The following is a 23,402-nucleotide window of genomic DNA, read 5'->3' as shown; positions in this document are numbered from 1 at the left end:
CTAGTAATAAAACATACCAATATAGAGGAAGTTCATGTAATATACAGCCGTTAACATAGCAACAAATGCAAATACAGTAATTCCTAACTCATAATGCTGAACTTTATATGTTAATACTTCACCAACAATAGTGAGCTAAAGAGTATCATAGAAAAGACTACAAAACTGCCAACAGCCTCTTGACTACCAGTAAGAACTCATCGTGTACCAGTTCACACTAGGGTATCAGGGGGGAGGATATTTCTTTTGGTTAAATAAAGTAAGGCCACAATTTTGCCCATGTTTTGTTGACAATGCAAGTTGGAAGGTGCTCCAGACCACCAAGGGCAAATTTAGGAGAAACTGCCAGAGACTAGTGAAGGGCAGCATTCCAACTAGCAGTGCTTGCACATTCCTGTTTTCTGGGAAAGCCATGACAGTTTTGTGTTGCTCAGCTATCGTGTCACTCAGGCTTTGTCATAAGAGGTAGGAATTCACTGTCCTGTCTAAGATTTGGAAAAGAGTTAGAAAAGACAAACAGACTGAAGTTCAGCTCCAAAGTCTCAGACTCAAAAGATTTGGAAATGCCTTGTCAAACACTGGGTTAACTTACTACATTCATGAAAAGTAACAGACGGTAATAAAAAGAGTTCCTAAGACTACCACAGTGTCTAACAAGCTAAAGTTTTGAGTCAAAACCAGCCTGGAACTTTGCATTTTGATCTTCACCTTAGTTGTAAAGTTATTTTACAAGCCTGATTCTCCCAGTTATTATTCTACCACATATTCACAGCTCCCAATTTACCCAGAAGTTGGTGCCCATTCCTTAGGCTCTCTGCACTCTTCCTAAACCACCAGCACTTGACTCTTATGACTGACTCCCTGCTTCCAGACCTCCTAATGGTTTTTGTCCCACTGGGGTATGCATGTCTCCAGTCAGTCTCTTCCCAACGTGGTTCTCATCACCCACCTTTTTCAGGTATCCTCAATCACTGCTTTTGTTTCCCGTTCTGAACATCCACTGCAGCCCTATGGCAGAAGTGAGCTGGAAGTGAGCATTCTCCTACCCAGCATACATTTATAATGTTTCTTGGCTGCATGGATCTTCAAATGCACTTTAAGAGTTGAGCTTTTCCGGAAGCTTTTCCCACACTCGCCACACTTGTAGGGCTTGGCTCCTGCATGGATCCTCAGGTGGGCACCGAGGGCTGAGCTGTGCCTGAACGCTTTTCCACATTCCTCACACTTGTATGGTCTCTCCCCGCGATGGATCCTCAGGTGCACGTTGAGAGCCGAGCTCCGTCGGAAGCTGTCCCCGCACTCCACACAGATGTAGGGCCGCTCCTCAGCATGCGTGCTCTGGTGCTTGGTCAGGGTGGAGCGGTCGCTGCACCTCCGGCCACACTCAGCGCACTGGTAGGGGTTGGGCAGGAGGCTACCATGGTATATGGGCAAGGCTGCCCCACCGTGGATCCGGCGATGAGTGGTGAGCGCTGAGCTCTGGCTAAAGCCCTTCCCACACACTGGGCACTTGTAGGGCTTTTCACCTGTGTGTGTTCGCATGTGGGTCACCAGTGAGGAGCTCTGCCGGAAGGCTTTTCTACACTCGGTGCACTCATATGGTTTTTCTCCTGTGTGGATCCTCTGATGCCGAATGATGGCCGAGCTGTCCCGGAAACGCTTCCCACATTCCTGGCACTTGTGAGGCTTCTCTCCAGTGTGGACTCTCCGGTGTATGATCAGGGAGGAGCGATCGCTGAAGCTTTTCTCACACCGTGGGCAATTAAAGGGTTTCTCACCCTTGTGGCTCCGCTGGTGGACAATGAGGTGTGAGTTCTGGCTGAAGCTCTTCCCACATTCGTTGCACTGGTAGTGTCTCTCTCCTGTGTGGGTCCGCTGGTGCCTGATCACATTGGACCTCTGGCTGAAGGTCTTCTCACACTCACTGCACTGGTAGGGCTTCTCGCCAGTGTGGATCCGCTGGTGTTTGATCAGGTCTGAGTTGCGGGTGAAACTCTTCCCACATTCGGAGCAGCTGAAGGGTTTCTCTGCTAGGTGGATCCTCTGATGCTGGCTCAGGTACGAGCTCCGGCTGAAGCTCTTCCCGCACTCAGGACACTCGTAGGTTTTCTCTCCCATCTGCTGAATCCAAATGGCACCCTTCCCACAAATGGTTGGGTCTGGCTTGTCACCAGCAAGGATAGCCTTGCTCATGTGGGCTCTATCACTGTTGTCGCACTCCCAGACTTCCGTCCCACAGGGAGTTACCATTCTCTGCCTCTCTCCATAAGATGTCTCCACCTCACTTTTTATCTCCAGCTCCTGCTTGCAGTCATGTCTTTGGTCAGCATCCTGGAGGGTATCTCCTTTGAGCATTCTGGAGGGGAACAGATGCAGTCCAGGTCTCACAGGACTTCCCTGATGAATCCTGCCCTTCTGTGTGTCACCCATGGTCCTGGCACCTGCTGGAGTGAACAGAGGAACTAGCAATGAATAACCCCCCTGCTTCTCTGAGGGAGAAGTCCAAACAAGGCAACTGCAGCACATCAGCTACCATTAGCTAACAGCAAAGGAGCCAGCCCCTCAGTATCTGCTCCAGGCAGAGAGAGGGCACGGAGACTGAGTATGGGAGGGGAATATGACCCAAGGACAGGTAGCCGCTGTTGTACAGGTTGCAAAAAGGGTCCTCTGTCAAAAGGTTACAGCCATAAAAGACAAAACCTGTCACATGCTTGTCCTCACAGTTCCCATGTCTAGCAAGGTTAGAGGAACGTCATCGCTGCTCTCCTCAACAACACCTACTGTAGCTGCTTCTCTTCCTGTTGCCTATGAATCACTGCTTTCCTTCCAGCATTCCCATGCTTAATCAGGGAGGGAAGCAGCCAACACCACAGGAGCATCCACCCCTGCCAAGTAGACTATTTTCTTTCTTCTTTCCAGTCATAGCCCTTTTCCTTAAAAAGAAAGCGCTATATATTCTGCAGAAAATTACATGTAGATTCTGTCTACAGAACAGATAGGGAAGTGGAAAGATAAACTGTTTTATTAATCAAGCACGGAAATGAACCATTAGACTGAAACATTCAGAGCTTTCTGATTTTTTATTAGTTATCAGGAGAACACACCTCAGAAATGGATGCTGGAGCGTGAGGTAAGCCGATTAGCTGGATGGAACTGCTTACAGAGTTAACATCATCCTCTTACGTGTGGAAGGTCAGAATATGAGGTGAATGCAGCAGGACAAACCCCTCAGGTTTGGTTTCAGGTAATCTGCAGATACTGGAAGACACCACTGCACTGGTTATAGTGATTCCCAAAGTTTTGTTTACAACACTCAGGGCTGAAAAACATTTGCAGTACAAATAAAGATACAGCACTGGCCCGAGGCATGCACCTCGAGGCAGAAAACCAGTACAACATCAGAAACATTGTCAGTGTGAAAGGAAGAAAAAGCCACGCTTTGGTTAGCTGTGCTTTCTGAGTATAGTTTTTGCTGAAAATACACAGGATTTAATTCCATTTGGATAGGGTCTTTTTGAAAGGATATTAGATACCCCAAGAGTGTGTTTCATCTTTATCATACCTTGCCTACAAATCCTCCTGAAAGCAGAATCTTTACAGTACAGGAGCAGCAGAGGCAGGATGAGTGTGTAGTATGCAGCACAGCACACACCAAATTTTCAGCACTCAGCTCTTCTCTCCCCTTCCCAGACATGCTCTGTTCAGTTTCTCACCTGGGAAGCAAACTTTCTGCTCTCTTGGTGTTCCACTGCTTCTGGCCACAAAGCTGTTTCTCATCACACCATCCAGGATGTTTAAACCATCAGTGACTGCAGATCCTGATCAGAGGAAAGAAAACAGATGTAATAAATACCCATTGTAGTAGCAGTGCTGTAGAGTGAGATTACAGGAGAGTAAGTATTGGAGACAAAAGCAACCTAGACCAGAGGAAAATGACACCCAGAAACATGCGTCAGGGTCACTGTCTGTCCTGCCATGCACACCATGACACTGCTGTTTGGGTCCAATAACCAGGGGCAGCTCATGTTGCGAAGCCAGGGTCAACTACACATGCTGCAGAGAGCTGCCTGACAGCTTGCTGCCTTCTCACAAGTGTCACACTGTTCCTCCTGCTGCACTTTAAGACCAAAAATGCATCCCACTTAGTTTGATGTAAGAAAAACATCAATTCCTCAAACCACTTTCCCTCCATCTCCTTTCTTCCTAGTGAACTAAGAAAACACATAATGTGTTTAATGCAGTTCAGCAGTTCTGGTAGAGGGAAAATGCCACATTCCCTTCACAACTGGGCTGCTCTCTGTGTCTGTCTGGATGCAGACAGTCTATTGCTTTTACCCAAGGAGTATTTTGCCTGGTCGCTCTCAGTGGCTCAGCCAGGCACGCATAGGTCTGGGTGAGAGAAGATACTTTGATCTGCTCACGTTACCGACAGGAGCAGTTCAAAGACAGGATGTCCTGCCCTGTGCTCCAGAAAAATGGCAACTTGGCTGTCTTGTTCCAGATGGAGTTTACAGGGCTGGCAGCGAGCAGGAAAGCAGTCACACACACCTGTTAATGCATGAACACCAAGATAATTTAGTCTGGCCAGTTCTGACAGCCAACACACAATCCCACTTCTCAAGGATCTCTGTTCAGAGCAGAAGTGTGCTGCGCGGGAGTGGGGTTTGTGGGATAGAAAATTAGGTCACTCATTTAGCTTCAGCACTGTATTTGTGCAGTGGCATTTGTTTAGAGGCATTTGAAGATGATGAGGGCTCAGTGATATCCTAGAACTGTACAGGTTAAAGAAAGAAAATGCTAAAACCTGCACATGGGAATGCCAGCTCTACAATGGAGTTTCACCTTTCTGGTCACGTGGATGCCCACCGTGCCACTAGAAGTAAGTAAAATTACTGATGACCAGGTGTTCATCAGTAGAAATGAAAAAGAAATGTGAACCAGCATATTTTGCTTTCAAAATGAGAAAAACTGAACTGGATACTCAGTGGTGTACCAGAGGAGGGTACCACAACAGACATCAGCTGCCAGACCCTCCCAAGGACAGATGGAAGATTTCCCCACCTGTATAAAGCCATCACGATAAAAGAAGGTCCCCAGTCACATGGAGAGCTGACATTCTGTTGGCTCTGCCTCAGCTTGGAGTCACATCGTTCCTGCTCCCTGCTGCCTACTCCACAGTGGATTCAGTGGGTATCCCCCCATGGGGAGAGTTTCCAATCCTTCCAGCAGCAGGCAGTGGCTGCAGGCTTTAATCCCAGGTAAAAGGCAGGAAAGCCGAGGTTTCCCTCTCTGTACAACCCCCATCCACCTATGAGGCAGTGCCGCTGTGACCCTGCTAAACCATCCTCCTAATTTTAGGAGGAGAGAAATGTCCTTCTGGTTCAGTCTCTGCTGTTGTTCAAGGTGAGCATATAGTCAAAACAGGCACCCTAAAATGATGGGTGAGCACCTACAGAAAGCAGACATGGATGTAGGAGACAGCTGATGTGCAGAGCCAGGCAGGTTGTGGGATATGGCAGAAAAGCACATTGTGCAATGGGTGGTAAAGATCTGTCCCTGAACAATATGGGAAACCTTAAGGGCCACCAAGCACCAGACAGGCATGAGGTGCCAGTCTCCAGAACCACCATGTCTGGATAAAGCCAAGTCCCCAGATAGTGTCCTGACTGATAACCCAGTCTTACGAGGCTGAATGAGGAACAAGAACCTGTAGCATGGGGAGGCAATGGGCCACACCCAGGTCCTGTGATGACAGAGACAGAGGCCCCACAAAAGACATAGCTGGCCAGGGATGGGAGAGCCACCACTAAGACCACAAGCCTGGGAGGCAGGAGGGGCAGGGAGAACAGAAAGCTGCAGTGTACATCAACCTGAGAAAATCAAACATACTCTGTGAGGGCTCTCCTCTGAGTTTGGACCTGGTGTCACAGCAAGGAGGGCAGACCCCGCTATGGCAGGAAGTGGCCTGGGTCCGAACTCAGCCTCATTCAGCAGGCTTAGTCCTCTGCTGCCTTCCCCAGCACAAAACCCAGTGCCAGGTAGGGCACAGACCCAGCGGCAGGGCAGAAGGGGAGGCGGAGGGGAGCATGGGCAGGAGGAACAGTTGGAACTGAGGTGTCTGTGACGCCACAAGACATTCCACTGCTGCTGGGGAACCCGGTGTGGCAGGACGAGGACACAGGCAGGCGGGCAATGCAGAGGATGTGACACCTCTGGCAGGAGTGTGTCCCAAGCTGTTACAGGCATCGCTCACGGCGTGATGTCGGCCACATGGGCTTGTCTGGTTTTGTTTGGTGAGTAGGACACATCTGTCTTTCAAGCAAGGTTGTGAGGAACAGCAACCAAACCAGCTGCTCTTTACCCCTCCCCATGGCTCCTCAGCTTTAGCAATTTGAGGGCAAGAGGGAAAGACAGGAGCACCCCTGAATGCCTCAGGTGCAAAGAGATTAAAACTTTGCCAGTCGTCCCTGATTGGAGCTAATATTTTATTCATCAAGGAGGGCCAGAGAGTGACCTAGGAACCAGGGAGGTGGACTCGGAGCTGGATGTAGTGGGCTGAGGCTGGAGCAGAGGTGGAGACTGGGGATGTGATGATGGGGACAGCTGGGTGAGTAAACCAGACATGAGCACAGAGGCACAGATGTAGACGTGACTTGCAAGGCCATAAGGGAAGAGCTATCCAGGTGAAGTGACAGGAGAAAAGAGGTCTGAGGGAGGACCTTGATTAAAGATAAACAGAAGGGGATATAGCTGGAAGAAATGGACAGAAAGGCCAGGCTGCTCTGGCCACATCCTAGCAGATAACCCTGGAGGGGTCCACTATCCCCCATTCTACTCATTCCCCTGCTTTCTGCTAACCCACACATAGTCACCTGGCCAAGTGTGGTGTTCTCCTCTCCTACTGCCTCACCGAGTGCTCAATAACCCCTGCTGTCCTCTTGGGGGGGAAGGTTACATGCTTTTCTTTGATCCTGCTGAATCTACAGACACATAGGTGTTAATAAGTTGGCATAGCTGTTAATAAGACATAGGCCATGAGGAAGCTTTTGTTTTTAACAACAAAAAAAAACCCACCATGTCCTATGCTAAGAGAACATTACAGAGGTTGCAAAGTCAAACTTTGAGCATGCCTGAATCACACTCATTTTGTACTGTTAGATTTGTTCCCCCTGGGCATGGGCATGGTGACCCAGCTCTTTAATTACCTAGCTTCAATGTTTTTACATGGGTGTCGGCTTCTTTAGTCCCTTGGATGGACACTGCCTTTCTAATGAGCAGCTATTAGGTATGTTGTGTCACCCTTATCATTCAGTGTTTGACTCAGATTTATTTACTTGATCCCATTTGAATTCTGCTGTAGACAGATTGACTCATTTCCTCATTAACTTCTTACATACTCTATGTTTTAGAGCTTTACAGCTATTAATTGGTTTCTAGTGATTTTGCAAATGGCAAAATGAGGGCAGAGAGGAATTAAAGTCAAAAACATCGGCTACTTTTAGAATCTCAGTTTGAGCTATCTCAGCCCTGGCTTCTCAGAATACATATGCTAATGTAGCACTTACTTGCCATTCAAAATACACCACACACAGACTCCAAAACAGCAAGAGAGCTCAGCATTCCTATAAACAGCAACCCACAAGGTAAGGAAAATGCCATTAATAACACACCAAGAAACCTGGTACTTGCCTAGCATCACACAGGAACCTCTGTGGTGTAGCCAGGAATAAAACCTACTTCTTCGAAGAGTATCTACAAAACTATCCTTGCAGCATCTTCCTGACTCATTCTTCCATATATCTTCCAGTCTGTGGGAAATGAGGCAGATGTCCTGAATATAGTAAGTGTTTAACCTGGGAAGCCAACTCCCTCACACAGCAGGTGCAGTCTCTACACTGAGGGAGCTACCAAGTCTTTAGGAAGGAAGAGTAGGTTGCTGTGTACTTAACATATAAAAAGCATATGCAAGGGGAGATGAAATTAAGATTGCACAAGAAACTTTTATTTTTCGGCGCATCTAACCTCCAAAAGTTTGATTTCATGAGCTTTCATAATGTTCTTCACAGGGAAGAACTGGCTTTAAGTTTTGCATAGGGGTTCAGTGAATGCTTGGACCATGGTAAGGGCACACACACATCCACTGGAGCATGCTCCATTAACTCGAGGGGTTTGGACCCAGTTAAGTGGAGGAACAGAATTTGCGGAGGCTGAAATTTTGATAGGAAACAGTTCCCTTGCTCCACCCTGACAACAGAGCTACATTCCCAGTTCCATGATTTCCAAGACATTTCTCCCAATTCAAGATTTGAATCTCTAGAGCTTTGGTGAAGGTGCTTCAGCCATGTACTGCCACCAAACACTACACCACTTTCAACATGGGCAGAGAAAGTCTTCCCCAAAGTCTAGACCTCCCATCTTGAGCCTGTTACTGCATTTCCCATTTGCTGGATCCTGCACCCAGACAGGGCAACAAGAGATCTGGGTTCAGCCCTTCAGCTCCTCCACGTGTGCCATGGTTAGCATTTCCTTTGACTCCCTACATTTTATTTTTCACCAGTGCTCTTGGGTTTGGGCTTCAATGCCAGCTCCCATGGCGGGAAGGCACAGCAGCCTGGAACACCACTCTCTGATGAGGAGTACAGCCAGTTCTTCAGGTTCCTCCAGACAGCAGGCCGTGCCAACACTGCCTGCTTCCTTCGCATGCTGTACGGCTGCCAGTACCCCCTGGTCCAGAGGCTGGATGAGTATGAAAACCACGGAGTCATCCCTGAGGGTAAAGACAACCGTGACTCCCAAGGGCAGGCAGATGGGCGGGTAGGCATCCCCCATGGCCAGCACTGAGCTGACCACTGGGAGAGATGGGAGACTCAAGAGCTGGTGGGTGAGAAGGGTGGATAGCAATCCTGCAGTGAGAAGACATCTGCTTGTGAGCATCCTCTATCACACTTGATTGCATCTACGTGTCCTTAGGACTAGCTTCCTCTTATGCCTAGGGTCATGAAAATAACCAAGAAGTGATGGAGTTTCTCACCTGGGTTCAGGGAGGCACCCAAATGGCCATGGGGCTTTTCATGGAGCGATGTCCTTCCACAGTGAGGTTATTGCTGAGGGCTGGTGGGACCCCAGCACTGGAGTTTATAGCTGAGCCTGTGTCTTTATTTGCCTCTTTCTAGGGCCCGTATGCTCTGAACTGCCAAAAAGTCCTATCTTTCCTGACTTCTGCACCTTTTCTTTTTATCGCTGTACTAAGAAAAAGTATTTCATTAAGGTGAGTTATTTAGCTGTTTCCTGAAGACTGTGGTGGTGTGCTCTGGGCAAGCAACAGGCAAAACGGGGCACCCTGGAAATAAGGAAGTGGGAAAACGGGAGGAAGGCGAAAATACAGGGAAGATCCAAGAGAGCTATGGGCAGCCCACCTTCCAGGGGCACTCACACCAAGCTGACTAGCTTACACAGGTGGCACCTGCAGCCACTTGCCAACAAAGAGTCTTTGAAGAAGGTACTCTTCAAGAAAATGAACCTTTGAGGTTCAGCCCTTAGCTCCATCTCTCATTCCCAACCTAGTTGAGACTGTCTATCTAGCTTACTGAAGGAGAAAGGGTGATTCATGCAGCCTAGAAGACAAGGAAAGCAAAGAGAAAGACAACTGGGAGTCACACGGAGACACTTATGGGGAGACTTGACAAAGAAAGGAGCAAAGGTTTCTTCCTTTCTTGGGCTCATTTTTGTAGGAGTGGGAAAGATGGGACTGTGCAGCGAGTTCTAACCCCACAGAATAGCTGCCTGCTCTTGAAGCCCACTGCCTCTACAGGGGAGTGTTTTCTCTTCCACAGAGGATTGCATGCCCAGGAGACAGCAAAGCCAATCTGGACAGCACACGCACCTTCAACGACATGAGCACTGATTCCATGTTGTCCAGCATCTTCAGTACCACCCCCCTTCTCCCCATACGTCCCACAACTGCCCAGCCAAGCCGCTCCAGCCCTGCCAAGGAAGTAGTTGTCAGGGCTCCAGCCCCAACAAGGAAGATCCCCACCTCCTTACCTGCAACCACGCCACAGTCGACGCACATGCAACTAAATCCTTCTGACCCACATGCCACAGAGGTGAGAGCCAGTGGGCAGCAGCAAGGAAAGCTGCCCACCACTGACATGCAGGATCTCCTCCTGAGGCTACAAGATACCCAGGTGCAGAGTTCACTGCAGAGACTTCAGTTGCTGACCATAAGGAAAGCAGCGCCGGAGGAAGAGTTGCAGAATGCTGCCTGGAAGCTGCTGGTGGCCCTGAACAATGTAAGAATGTCTCAGCAGGCAACCGGCACTGATAAAAGGCACAGAAGAGAAAAGTGAGCAGCCAAGGAGGATCAGCCATTGATGCTCTGTTGCACAGTATAGAAACAGATACACTGTCTGAGAGGGGACATATGGGAACATGGAAACAAGAGAAGGCAGCATCATCAAGGTCAACAGTGCTTCCCCAGGCCAAAAGTGTGGGAGACTGAGGTATGTGAAATGGTATTGCTCAGCGTTCAAAGAGAAAGATGTTATCTTCTCGGAGATAACTGTGTTGAAGAGATAGTGTCCTCTCTCACAAAAACTTGTTCACTTGCTGTAGTTCAATTTGGGAGATGGCTGTTCTTGAACAAGGCATGATGGAAAAATAATCTGTTTTTCCTGCTTAGGGTTGTGTCACCATATCTGGCTCTGTCCTGGGCAGAGAGATGGGGTTTGTTGTGTCATTCAATGAATGTTACAGGAGAACGCTGGCCAGTCTTCATCAAATATCAGTGTTCACGCTCAGAAACATTAGGGGAAGAATCTTCTTTGGAAGCATGTGTGTGATTATACATATATATATATATATACACACGGGGTGCGCTCTAAGTGCAGGAAGGCCTTAGTTGCAGAGGGTTGTCAGCTGCTTCTGAAATGACGCTATGAAACACACAGGATAAATGCTCATATTAAGAATCTCCTCTTGTCTCTCTCAGAAAACCAGTCTAATTTATGGGAACTCAGACCGAACTGCTGTTCCTTTTATAAACACTGGACATAGCTGTACGTAAATCTGTGTGAAGCCATCCAAAGCCAGCACTTGCTGTTAAACGCAGAGTGGGAACTCTGCAAGAACCAGCTCCAGTTTTCTGAATCTCCGCTGAATGAGTTTAGAGCTACCTCAGACTTACTCTACACTCCAGTGGTTGGTTTCAGCTTCCAGGAGACCACAGTTAAAGTGAAAATTCCCCATTCACTCCCACTGGCCTTCCTGTAATGTATTCCACCGAGGGCTACGAGGAGAAGGGGGACGAAGGCAGCTCTCCTTATGGATGCACCACACCAAGCACATCCCTGTGGGGAAGGTCCCCTTAACACTGGGGGTCAGGGATGTATGCTTCCCTTAAAGTGAGAGTTGGGGATGTCTGTTCCTTCTACACTGCCTAAGTGACACAAAGACAGCTGAGTGAAATACAGGCTCTGTCTCTATCTACTGAAGAAGACCTCCTTAGGAGATGATCTTGAAATGACAGGTCCTCCATTTGTCCTGGGAAGCGTAATCTTTTCCAAAGCTAAAGGCGGATCACACATGGGAAACGTGCAAGCCTTTGAACAAGAGTGCTCACTTGCTTTAGTGGAGGGCTGCCCAGTCATATACTCACTGGGTGAGACCCCTAATAGAGCACAGGCTGCTCTGACCTCACCCTGCTACACCAGCTCATCCTCTTCCCCATAGAAACCACCCAAACCTGCTATATCCCCTCCTGGGGCACCAGGGCTTCGCATCCCCTCTGCTGCCCGGGCAATGACAGCTCCCCCATCCCCTGCAGCCGGGCATTCCTTGCAGCAGCCTCGGTCGCCATCGGGTCCTGGTGCGCATCGCCCCGTGTGCACCCATGGGGCTGCCACACTCACGGGGTTGCCAGATTTGGTCTCAGCGACCCAAACGCTAGAGACTCCTTACCCAGGTAGCTCCGGCCGGGCCCCCCACGACACGACGGCCCCGGCCGCGGCCTCTGGGCCAGCCTCTCACCGGAGCTGCGGGGTCTGAAGGCCGCGGAGGGCCGCGCATCCCCGCCGTGACCGCCGGCTCCTCACCGGCCCTGCCCGCATGCTGCGCACCTCCCTGCCGCGGGGCTCGCCACCTGCCCGCCCAGCCCCGCGAGGTGCCCTGTCTCTCGGCAATGTCACGTCGCTCCCCCCAGCCCCGCGCTGCCGGCCCGTTACTTCGGGGGACTCCGCTCGCCCGGCCCGGCGCCGCCCCGCTTTTGTTGCGGAGGAGCCGCGCTCCCCCCGGCGGACTTACCGGGGCCATGCGCGCAGCGGCGAGCCGGGGCCGCAGCCGCAGCCGAGGCGGCAGCGGGGCCGAGGGAGGAGGGGGGCGGCGGCGGGACCGAGCGGCGGCGCTGCGGGGCCGCTGTGCGAGGGGCGGTGCGGCGCCCTCCACTCGGCTCCGCTCGCTGGTGTTAACCCCTGTCCGCGCCGGGCGCGGCATGGGCCGGGCCGGGGGTCCCCGGGGAGGGCCCGTACTCCGCGCAGGGCCGCCCCCGGGAGCGAGGCGGCGAGCAGAGCCCCGCCGGTGCGGCCTGGTGGGTCAGCCTTGTTACCCCTGCGCTGGAAGAGGAGGGGTCGCGCCTCAGGCATGCGGTGCTCAATAAGACACAAGCGCCAGGGTGCTGCGCAGCATCAGTTTTCAGTGCTCCTTGTCCACGCTTCCAGCACTGGCTGTGTTTTACAGTGCAAGCCCTGGCACACAGTGAAGCACCAATGCTATAGCCAAAACCAAGAGCTGCTTTCTGTCTCCAGCTCTCAGTGACAGGATGGTGTTTTCCTTCTTGGGCACGCTTTATTTCAGGTGAGTGGAGGCTTCACCCTGGTTCTGTGCCTAAAGGGTTTCTGAGATGCTGGCAATGCTCATCACTGCAGCATCTTTTGCTGGGCTGTCTTATGCTGTACCCAAACAGCAAAAGATGCTTATGCCACAGGAGAGGGTCCATCCATCCCAGGCAAAATTCATCTCTCAATGTACACCCTGCAAGTGCTGTGGATTCACAGGAATTTTTTCCCCAGGGGAATGCAGGAATGTCTGTTGCCTTTGAATGAGAGTAAAGGGGGCTGAGGTACGTGACAATGAGTTTCTAGTGTATTTAACAACTTTTCCGAAGGCAAAGGGAGAAGGGTCATTCCCAAATGCAAAGTCTTGCATAGATAATGCAGTTGCTGACTCCAAAGATGTTAGACAGACACGGAGCTTGAGCAAATCTAGACTTTGCAGCATTCCCTTTGCAGAGGGAAGGACTTTGCACAGATTGCACATTCTTTGTTGTGAGCCTTGCCCCAGCCCCCTCCACCTTCCTTTTGAAGAAGACATTGCCCCTTGTAGGGTGGGCAAGTAAAATTAATACCACACAAGTAGCAAAAACCAACCAGCTGAGCGAGAAGTCCAGCTACCAGAGCATAGGTGCAAAGACTGAGAGGCAAAGGAGGGAAGGGGAAGCATTTCTGATGGGCAGGCAGAGCAAGATCTCTGCCTCTTTTTGTGGAGTGCCGTGAAAGGCCACATGCAGCACAGCTCTGATAACAAACTCGAAGGGACGTGGGAAAAATCCATTTTGACAACAGTTTGTATCAAAAGCAAATTATGAAAGAGCTACATTGTCACTTATTAGTTCATGCTAATCAATATTCCACAGTGAGACCATTGGTATTATCAGAGTTTGCCCATGGGATTTATGAGGCCAGGCCCAATTACCACCTCTGGCCTCTGCGGCAATATTCCACCCTGTCACTGGCATGCTTTTGCTGCCTCCTGAGAGCACACCGCAGTGAGTGTCCTGTACCTGGCTGGCTTGCATCTCAAGTACAACTGTCAGCTCAGTTTTTCAAAGTAGTACCATGGCATTAGCTAAATGGCCTTGGCTAGTTTAAAAAGCACTTGGGAAAACTCAAAATAAGACTTGATGGTCCTTCACCTGTTGCTCCAGTGTGCCCTGTAAACCTGGTTTAAATCAGTTGCACCATTTGTTTAGCAGCCCAGTATAGTGGGTCTATTCCACAGATGGTATCCATACAACATAAACAGTGCAGGCATACATGAAAGCAGAAACTGTGAAAACATGAGTCATTCCACTTACTAGTCCAATGAAACCCCACCACTTTACCCAGAGACGCTGCTGTCTAAAAACGACTATTCCGAACCACCACAATCATTCCATAGTAAGGATATATCACTACCCATTTGGGCAGAGAATGCCTTCACAGACATCTTTTCAACACAGTTTCCAACAGCAGTCCCACCAGGGGAGCATAACTGCAGGTCCCAGCAAAGCAGGGCGTGCAGCGCAGCAAAGCAGGTTTCATCACATCTTTATCTTTCTTCATGGGGGATTCGAAAGCAGCTGCCAGCATGCTTTCCCCACATTTATGTTTATGGAACATTAAGCCTTTATAGGGCGTTAACCATTTCTGCTTTCTCTAACTCCATCTGCACATTGAGACACCTGTGGCCAAAATAAAGCAGAGGAATTTGCCATCAGAAAATGGCTTTTCTGAGCCACACTACTTCTTGATCCTTCTACCTTTATCACAAATCAAGTCTTTTCTCTGAAACTGAGGGCAAGGGCTATTAATTCCAGTTAAAAGTATATCACACATTGGCTTTCACTGATTTTCCTTCTGTGTGAAGGTTATTAGCAACAGCAGCTGAATTGCACTATAAAGTAGTGAAAAAACAGGAAATATTACACACTCCAATTTAAATGTAAAGGAAAGTGGAATCGATAGAAAAGGTTAACAAGCCTTTCTTTGCTGCTTCATGACTGTGCAAAAATGTCCAGCTCTGTCTCCCCAGGCTGTATTTCACAGTCTTGCCAGACAAGTCCTTACCCCCGTTGTTTTACTTTTTAATCTCAGCAGTAATAGGGTCATTATTTCCTAGTTTCCTTGATGGTTGTGATCTTTGGCAGTCTCACACATCTTATGAGCTTATTCCTTCAGTTAAGAACTCAAGTCCTTAAAGAAAATCTTCCTTGGTAATTAAGAGGTGAAAAAGCCCAGCCTGCTATATATTAGAAAGGAATGCCTTAAATAAGTCTGAAAACTCCAACACAAAACCAGAATCAACAATACCAATTCAGTGAGCACCGTTTAATTTTATTTTATTTCTTCTTCTTTTTTTTTTTTTTTGGCCAATATTCTGCAGCAACTGTTTAAGTTTTTCAAAGCAGACTGAAGTTGAGTCAATTATTCCAGCTCCCCTAAAATGAACAGTTTTGTGGCTAAAGCTGGCTACAGTTGGCTGGAACTCTTAATTACCCGTTTGCCCATCAGGCACAGCCTTTCAAAGCAAACAAGGTCTGACTTTGTAATTACAGATATGTTACTAGAGAACACCAAGAGATATGTGAAAGAAGCAACAAGAAACTGGTTTCTTTGCAGGTAACTTTCAGAGAAAACAAAGCATTAAAGCATTCTGAAATACACAGTAAAAAGTCCCCCAAAGACCTTACTCTGCTCCCAGAGCAATGCTTTGAGAACTGGGAGAAAGTCAGGTTTATTGTTCCATAACCTTAAAATAAACAAGCTTGTTTTCTTAACTTCCATTTGTGTAGCTGAGGAGTCTCATTACGCTCACAAGGAATAGAAAAGTAAATCTCTGACTTGCCTCTGAGGCATTCATATTCTGCTGCTCGGTGACCATGGATCCTTGATTATACAGGTGTCTGCAGCCAACTAGGTGGCATTTCCTCCTAACAAACACCTACATGCCTGGTTCTGAAGTCATACAAGTAGGAGAAAATGATGCTGAAAGGCACCTATTGGCAGTAAAGCAGAAAGCCCAAAGACCTGTCATGTATATTCATGTGTAACCTGCAAAATTCACGCGTAACCTGCAAAATTCACGTATAACCTGCTTTGATTTTAAGAAAAGGATGAAAAGGCATGAGACCAAGTCCACCTAGTCAAGCATGTTGTCTCTAGGAAGCAGGCAGTAAGCTGTTTGTAAGAGGAAAATGACACACACAGGTATATGCTGAAAGTCTCCTAACTGTTGCAGAAGAACGTTAAGTGCAAGGCAGCAGCAGGGAAGAGGGAAAAAAACTTTCTTTCACAGTATTCACATCTATGAAGTGCAGCTGTCCTAAAAAAAGGTTACAAACAACTGACAAACAGGCATGACAGAGTTCTGAGGCCTCAGATGAAGGTGTGATGGATACTTTCAGCATTGCAACATAACCCAATGCTAAGGAAGAGAAGCCGCAGATGAAAGGGAGAATTGCACACTCTACTGGCGTTTCATATCTAACACAGCAGAAAAACCCATTTCTCCCCATATTCCTCCAGTAAGGGGCCACAGATCTCAGCTATCATCACTGTCAAACGAAAGTATCCTTTGAGCGTATTTCCCCAAAATAAAGCCTGGTACAAATGGACATAGTCTCTTTTCTCTGTAGAGGGTCTCCAAAGTGCAATAAAATCTGAGATGCTGCTGCAGTCTCACCAGGTTCCATACACAGCTGGCACTCCATTTTCTTGACAGTAAGAATCCCCGTCAAACTCCTTCTGCCCCTCCCAGCCCCCATCCAGAAAGACACCCTTTCTCACCTGAACATCACCAGTAAAGCATGAGCTGCTTTACTGGTACGTGAAAATAGATGCTATAAACAAAGCCACCATTCAATCACAGCCAAAGATGAGACAGCAAAATCAGGCTAAATGACAACCACCTAGACAACCACCACCCTCTGTTCTCTGCAGGGGCATCAATATGGCATGGGCTTTCGCTGCAACAGGCAGCAGAAGTAGCAGAAGGCACCCAATGATCCTAAACTGGTGGCAAAGGTCTGGGGCGTTTGCAAGTGAGCTCACAAGCATGGTGAAACTCTAGCTGGAGAAATGGGGCTTATAGTCAGGCCAGTTCTCACTGATTCTCTTAATAACAGCACATATTACACCACCCTCTTCCTTTTTTTTTTTCCCCTGCTATTATTCCTATAAAGAATAAAAATAAAATGGCATTAGCTGCTCTTGCAGCACTCAAAAATGCCTTTCAGGAGCTCCTGCTGATCTCTGCTTGATTTCAGTAGAGTCTTTTGAGATGCTACTTCCCCAGGCTCCATCTCCATGTTCTTCTTGTCTCCTCAGAGCCTGTCTTTCAGGATTTATATTCTGAAGGAGAAAGAAGCAATCTCCTTGGCAGGCACAGGTTTGTGATTTTTATTGCCTTGGTTTTGTATGCAGGCTGTGTCTCCTTGCATTTTACTATCCTTGTTCCCCATGAAATAGTATGACTCTTGCATATTGTTAACCGTACTTATAAGCACCCAGATTAGTCCTGTACCAGTAAATGTGGTTCTCAACCACCTCTTAAAGTAAAGGGAGGCTGACCATGTTTTAAAGGTAGTTTCTCAAGCTCAGCAGCAGGAGAATTTATTTTAGATCTGTTACGTTTTTAAAGAAATCTCAAGTATCTTAATTCCATTTTTCAGTAGCCCTTTCAATGCAGGATATCTGGGACTAGATGTTACATCTCCCCTATCAGACCTTGAAAATGGTTGAAAATCCTGTTCTTTGAACCACCTCAGCCCCCTTCTGTGGTTCTGTGAGTGACAAACATAGATATGATGGGTGTTGTGAGATGCTCCAATGCTAGATCTCCTCTAGCACAACCACAGGGAAATGCAAATCATGATCCAACACTAGTTTGTAGTCTCTGCCAGAAAGGCAATGTAAATATATCTACACTTACTTCAAACCATGGCTGTAACATGTCCTCTGTCAGTGTAAGTCCTATTCTTTTCTAGACTGATGTTTTGAAGAAATAGCTCATTTTCACAATTTTCTTTATCTCTGAGCCTTTATGAAGCTGCTACATATACACAGCTTATGCTTACCATTTACATTTTCCTATACCCATATGAGCCTGCTGAATTCTCCAAAGAATTTCAGATTTCAATGCACTTTGCACTGCTATTGTTACCTCTAAAGACTGGGAAATTCTTTACAACAAACTCTAGTCTGAACTGGAAATGTGAGCTTGCTCTGCAATTCCCTGACTCCTTCACACTGACAGCCCTAATGCCTTTTTATAATCTCTCATCTTTTACCGAGCCTCTGCAAATTTATTCCACATTTCTGAGAGCAAGCAGTTCCTTTCTCTCATATTTATGTGCATTGTATTTCTGGCTTGCTTTATCTTACATAAGTAATGTTTTCAAACCCAATACTGGCTTCTTTTTACCAGCAGCTATAATAAACTGAATATATAACAGAGTATAAGACCAGGGCAAGTATATATATCCGTGCCTAAGTTGCTTAGACCTGCTTTCACTGCTCCTCTGAGAGAGGCAATTTCATCTTCTTTACAGGTCTTTTAGTTTCTTCATTCCCGGCAGGAAATTAGGGCCCTTCAAAACTCCTTCTTCAGCCCCTCTATAGCAATATACATTAGATAAAAACCTAATCTTCCCTTTTCAGAAAGCTGAGATTCTTGTGTAAAATTTAGACACAGAGGACTGAAGGAAAACCTAAGGTCTCACAAGAAAAAACAATCACAAAACACAGAAGCACTGCTTCTCCATCCCACACCACCAGCTGCTTGTAATGCCATCCTTTCCTTCAGTCAGATCCTCCTTCAGCTCGTTACTTTATATAGGGAAAAGCTGGTCCCCTCAAAGACCTAACATAACTCCATGGGCTGAAGAAGACCAATATGGGGATATACAGGACAGGGGAGGTGCAGAGGCTGGGTCCAGCTGCAATCCAGATTAGGTGTTTTTGAGACAAAGAACAGCTATGAATATGGGTTTGTAACTGCACATTCAGATACTCATTGCTTAATCATTGCAATTTAGGAAGACACATGACAAGCACCCGTGACATGTTTCTATAATAGCAACAGCATCATGAACACTATGAAGGTCACCAGTGTCTGAGAGAAGTTCAGTCCTTGACTTGTGCTGATGGAGAACATGCTTTTATTAAGGCTGAAGTCACAGGTTTATATACCCTACATACTCTCACATGGACTGCTTGCAACACCTAAGGCACTACACCAGAGTGTTACAGGAAGGTCTATTTAAGAGGCCTGTAAAAAACCTTGACTTTTGGACCAGTTTTGGTTCCTGCGTTTTAGGTCACTGTCTAACCAGCCAGTGTCCAAACTAACACCAGACTGTACCCACCCCTTGGGGTAGGGGGACATTATTTAAGCACTGGTTTTCCTAAACCTTCATCTCAAAAAACCCACAGTCATTCTCACTGAAGGTCTGATACATAATCTACCTATGCAACAGTTGACATTAATGTAATTATTTGAAATGTAGCTATTATTACAGCTGGGTGCAAGATTAATGTCCTGGTTGTTATGAGGACTATCCTAAAAACACTTCCCATCAAGAATTCTGTAAATGATATTTAAGATTGCACATGATATTCTAAATCTGAACTCTTACCAAGTTGAACATTTGAGCTAGCAGTTAGGCTCTTACTCTTAAAACATTTAATTAAGTTATGTATACAGCTTGGTGAGACATTAATTATTTCAAGGACTTGGAACTAAAGGAGTTCACAGGTATATTTTGTAATACAACCTCTAGAAATTCATAAGGACAAAATTGAATGAATAATTTCATTTTCTCATTAGCATGTTAGCTATGCCTTATATGCATCAAATCTGAAGAGGGAACTAGAAGTAGAAATGCCCAGACCACATCACTAAATGTGCAAAGTCCATTGTAAAGCTGTAAAAATGTAGTAAGAAATTTTCACACCAACTTAATGTCTGTGACACAGCCATTCATTGGGAATTCCTCTACATTCTCCAAACTGATGTATTCAGTAAATCTCATCTAGGTAATTAAAACCACTACTACGGTTTCATGTTCCAGATAGATCTGGATAGATATCCAGATAGATCTGGCAAGTACACACCCAGACTTTTCCTTTACCATGCCAGCACCAATCATTTTTCCTTCAGCTTAGTATCTGTGATACAATTTGACACACAAGTCCTGCTTGCACTACACTCCCAAAGTATGTTCCCACTGCTGTGTTTTTAGGGTGAACTTTGGTATAAATCCCTCTGATGGTTACTGATCCTGATCCAGAGTTTTTTGCAAGTTATGGGCCACATCTTTAGTCTTTTACGACATTTTCTCATCTTAAACCACAAAAGAGTGACACATGGACCAAAGCAAAAAATACTATTTCAGGAATGCAATAATTTGATTCTTATTTGTATATACTAGAGAATTCTTATTTTCTTTTCATGGTTATTCAATGGCCTACCTTCAGTGGCTTAATGCCTTCTGGGGAATGGCTCTTTTCTTATCAATTTTAGATTACTTTTCTCCATATTTACTCCTATCTCCTATACAGCTTTTTAAACCAAAATCAATTTCAGTGTTGCCTCAAATAGCCCTCCTGGCTGTGCAAGGATAGATTCTCGAACTTCATTCCTGGAATTCAAATTAGAGTCTGCATGGTGTTAATCCTGGTCTTAAATAGAGAAGCACACACTTATTTGGCTCTTCTAAGATCCTGACCAAGGCACGTTATAACCATCCTCAATTTAGTTCACAGCTGCTATGTCTGCAGAGGGATCCCAAACAACGCTGGAGCTCAGCTTTATATTTCAAGCATCTTAAGTCTGTGTTCACACCCAACATAATAAGCGCATCCTCAGGTGCTCTTCCAGTGCTAACAGCAGCTCTGTGCCCAGTTAACTTGTGCAGTGCCATGCAAAGCACTGCTGTATAGCAATATTTTACAATGCTCGAAGCACACTTTTACTTACCCTGCCTTTATATTGCACTGAACAAGAGCTGCATACAGTTTTCTTCCTGGTGGCTGGCATGTACTCCACAGAAAGAAAGCAGTGAAAGAACAATGTCTCTTACTGCTGCATGTCCTTAGTTCAGCTCCTAATTTGCAGTCATCTCCCATCAGCATGCTGATTATGCTCTGTGCTCTGCTACAATAATACAGCAGACTAGATCTCTCCTCGTATACAGGCAACTTTGCCTTGTGACTGCAGGTAGCAGGACCAACCCTACTGCCTCTTCATCCTCAAAGTGATATAGTTCACTTGGAGCACAGCAAAAAAGAGTGAGTCTCCAGAGGGAAGGGAGGACATCCAGCCTATGGGGGAGCAGAACAAGAGAAGGAGGGGTGAATGCATACATTCACTAACAAATAAAAGAGGAATTTAGTCTGAAAGGAGGGAGCAATCCTGAGCCTGCCAGGCTTTGTTGCCTCATGCACTGTGGTGACAATGCAGAGCCATGTGCTCTCCTAGAAAATGTTCTCTACAACAGGTCCTGAATCCAATGCCTCCTGCAACAACACCTGACATGAAGACCAGCCACAGCCAAGCAAAACACAGGCCATGGGGAAGGAGTCAGCATGGAGGCATGTGCATGCCCACAGTGCTGCATGTGCTTTCTGGAGGAGGTACATGCCTGTGTCCATTGCTGAAATCCAAGGAAGAGTGGGCTGTTGTAGAGCAATTCCTACCCATGTTAGGTCATCAACCACGCACATGCTCCCTTGCCTCTCTCCACAGTACCTTTATCCACCTAGCTGTGATGCTTCACAGTATGCAGACACTCAGGCTAGGTGGAAAGCTGTGCAAGGAGGAGCTCTTTACAGCAGTTCCTTCCAAATAAATCCACTTTCTTCTCTGCAGTAGGGAAGTTAAAAGAAATAACCCATGTGTGAGTGAGAACAACACTGTTGTAATGAAAGATGGAAGAGACAGCCAAAGCAGAGAAAAATAAGGCAGATTTCAGATAAAGAACAGGGAAAGAGAGGTGGAGGGAAGAAAGCCAAATCTTCAGTCCTGAAAAAGTCAGTAACAGAAATATTATTTATGTGTATACAGGTAAATCCTGTTCTTTTCCTTCATTACCAATTTAATGTAATGAGTCAGGGGAAATGGCTGATAACCTTTAAAAGTGTCGATACTTGATATCCACAGTTCTTTTTCCTGGCTAGGCATAAAGCTGTCTGCATCTTGAGACAATGAAGAGATGAACTGGTTTAAAGGTGAGAAAATATTTAATGCTGACTTTACATCTAAGTGCCTTACCCACCACCAGGCCAGCCTGACAGCCCATAAAACCTGATTGCTCCTTCTGGGACTCTGATATCTGAGGGAGCAGGAAAAGTGTCTTTAGACAGTGGTGCAGTGCACTGGTATGGGTGGGGGATGATGCCACAAGGATACTGGGGATGCGTGTGGATCATAGAATCATAGAATAGTTAGGGTTGGAAAGGACCTTAAGATCCTCTAGTTCCAACCCCCCTGCCGTGGGCAGGGACACCTCACACTAAACCATGCCACCCAAGGCTCTGTCCAACCTGGCCTTGAACACTGCCAGGGATGGAGCATTCACAGTTTCCCTGGGCAACCCATTCCAGTGCCTCACCACCCTTACAGTAAAGGACTTTCTTTATACCCAATCTAAACTTCTCCTGTTTAAGTTTTAACCCGTTACCCCTTGCCGTGTCACTACAGTCCCTAATGAAGAGTTCCTCACCAGCATCCCTGTAGGCCCCCTTCAGATACTGGAAGGCTGCTAGGAGGTCTCCACACAGCAAAACTTACCCCAAGAGCAGCCTGTCTTAAGAAAAATCCCATCAACCATTCCAGCCAGGGGCAATGTGAGAGTCTTCAGATGGATGAGCTGGTATCTCCCTGGGATGATATTTCCTCAATCTTTTAAACACACACCTCCTCAGATTTTTGTTTTTTTTTGCTTTATCTATCTTTATGTGATCTCCTTAAGTGTTCCCATCATGAATTTCAAAATCAGATTCCACATAGTTTTGCCCCTTAACATTACTAAATCTGGATAATTTCATTTTACTGCTTAACTTCTATAGATTTTTTTTCTTCTTGTAATGAAAGTTTAAAAATCAGCTGTGGAAAGAGTGCTTTGCAGAAGAGGAAAGCATAAAAAAACTTTTTTCTTAAAGGTATGATGCAGTAATAAATTTGTGTATATAAAACTGGAGAGATAATCTCTCTATGGGGCTGTTTTGTGCTTGTTTAGACATTATCTTTTGAGGCAGCCAGCAGGTTTTCATTAAAAAAGAAGTATGATGTGGGGATATAAGCCCAGTTTAGTGGTGCTCAGGTGGGTGCCTGTTTAAGCATTTTTTCATGTTATGGCTTCTTGGAGTCATATGTAAGAATAAGAACAAATATTTTAATGTAGTGCCCAGTGTGAGGAAATACTCAGTACGAAAGCTTTAAATCTGGCTTCACATTAGGAACTCTTTTTTGAATGGCTGATTGTCATCTTACACCTGAGGAAAGGGCAAAGAAAATAGAAAAGAAAAAGTAAAGAGAGAGAAAATGAGAAATTAGAGAGGGGAAATTGCGTAGATTCAGGAGGGGAAAAA

At 46.5% G+C, this 23,402-nt stretch overlaps 2 protein-coding genes across 9 annotated transcripts; one reads left to right on the top strand and one right to left on the bottom strand.

The window, feature by feature from the left end:
• Positions 1-910: 910 nt before the first annotated feature.
• On the bottom strand, positions 911-21,686 carry LOC134162583 (zinc finger protein 501-like). 8 transcript variants are annotated; one of them, XM_062616562.1, is made up of 4 exons: positions 21,562-21,686; positions 20,791-21,134; positions 3,714-3,818; positions 911-2,444 (listed from the first exon to the last, which is right to left on the bottom strand). In XM_062616562.1, exons 3-4 carry the CDS (start codon positions 3,775-3,777, stop codon positions 1,009-1,011), a joined length of 1,500 nt encoding a protein of 499 aa, XP_062472546.1. In that variant the 5' UTR covers positions 3,778-3,818; positions 20,791-21,134; positions 21,562-21,686; the 3' UTR covers positions 911-1,008. The 8 variants fall into 8 exon arrangements, with proteins under 8 accessions (XP_062472546.1, XP_062472548.1, XP_062472549.1 ...); XM_062616564.1 differs by lacking the exons at positions 20,791-21,134; positions 21,562-21,686 and adding exons at positions 3,105-3,249; positions 6,052-6,135; XM_062616565.1 differs by lacking the exons at positions 20,791-21,134; positions 21,562-21,686 and adding exons at positions 3,105-3,249; positions 6,052-6,135 and having other exon boundaries at positions 911-2,441.
• On the top strand, positions 6,161-10,349 carry LOC134162467 (acrosin-binding protein-like). Its single transcript, XM_062616307.1, has 4 exons — positions 6,161-6,293; positions 8,558-8,773; positions 9,174-9,268; positions 9,834-10,349. The coding sequence occupies exons 1-4, from the start codon at positions 6,260-6,262 to the stop codon at positions 10,347-10,349; spliced, it is 861 nt and encodes a 286-aa protein (XP_062472291.1). The 5' UTR covers positions 6,161-6,259.
• Positions 21,687-23,402: the final 1,716 nt, after the last annotated feature.

This window comes from Pezoporus occidentalis, unplaced genomic scaffold (genome assembly GCF_034315485.1).
Source record: "Pezoporus occidentalis ecotype Australia unplaced genomic scaffold, CSIRO_AGI_Poc_V1 ctg19, whole genome shotgun sequence".
Lineage (NCBI taxonomy): Eukaryota > Metazoa > Chordata > Aves > Psittaciformes > Psittacidae > Pezoporus > Pezoporus occidentalis.
This window is presented reverse-complemented; position numbering and strand designations above follow the sequence as displayed.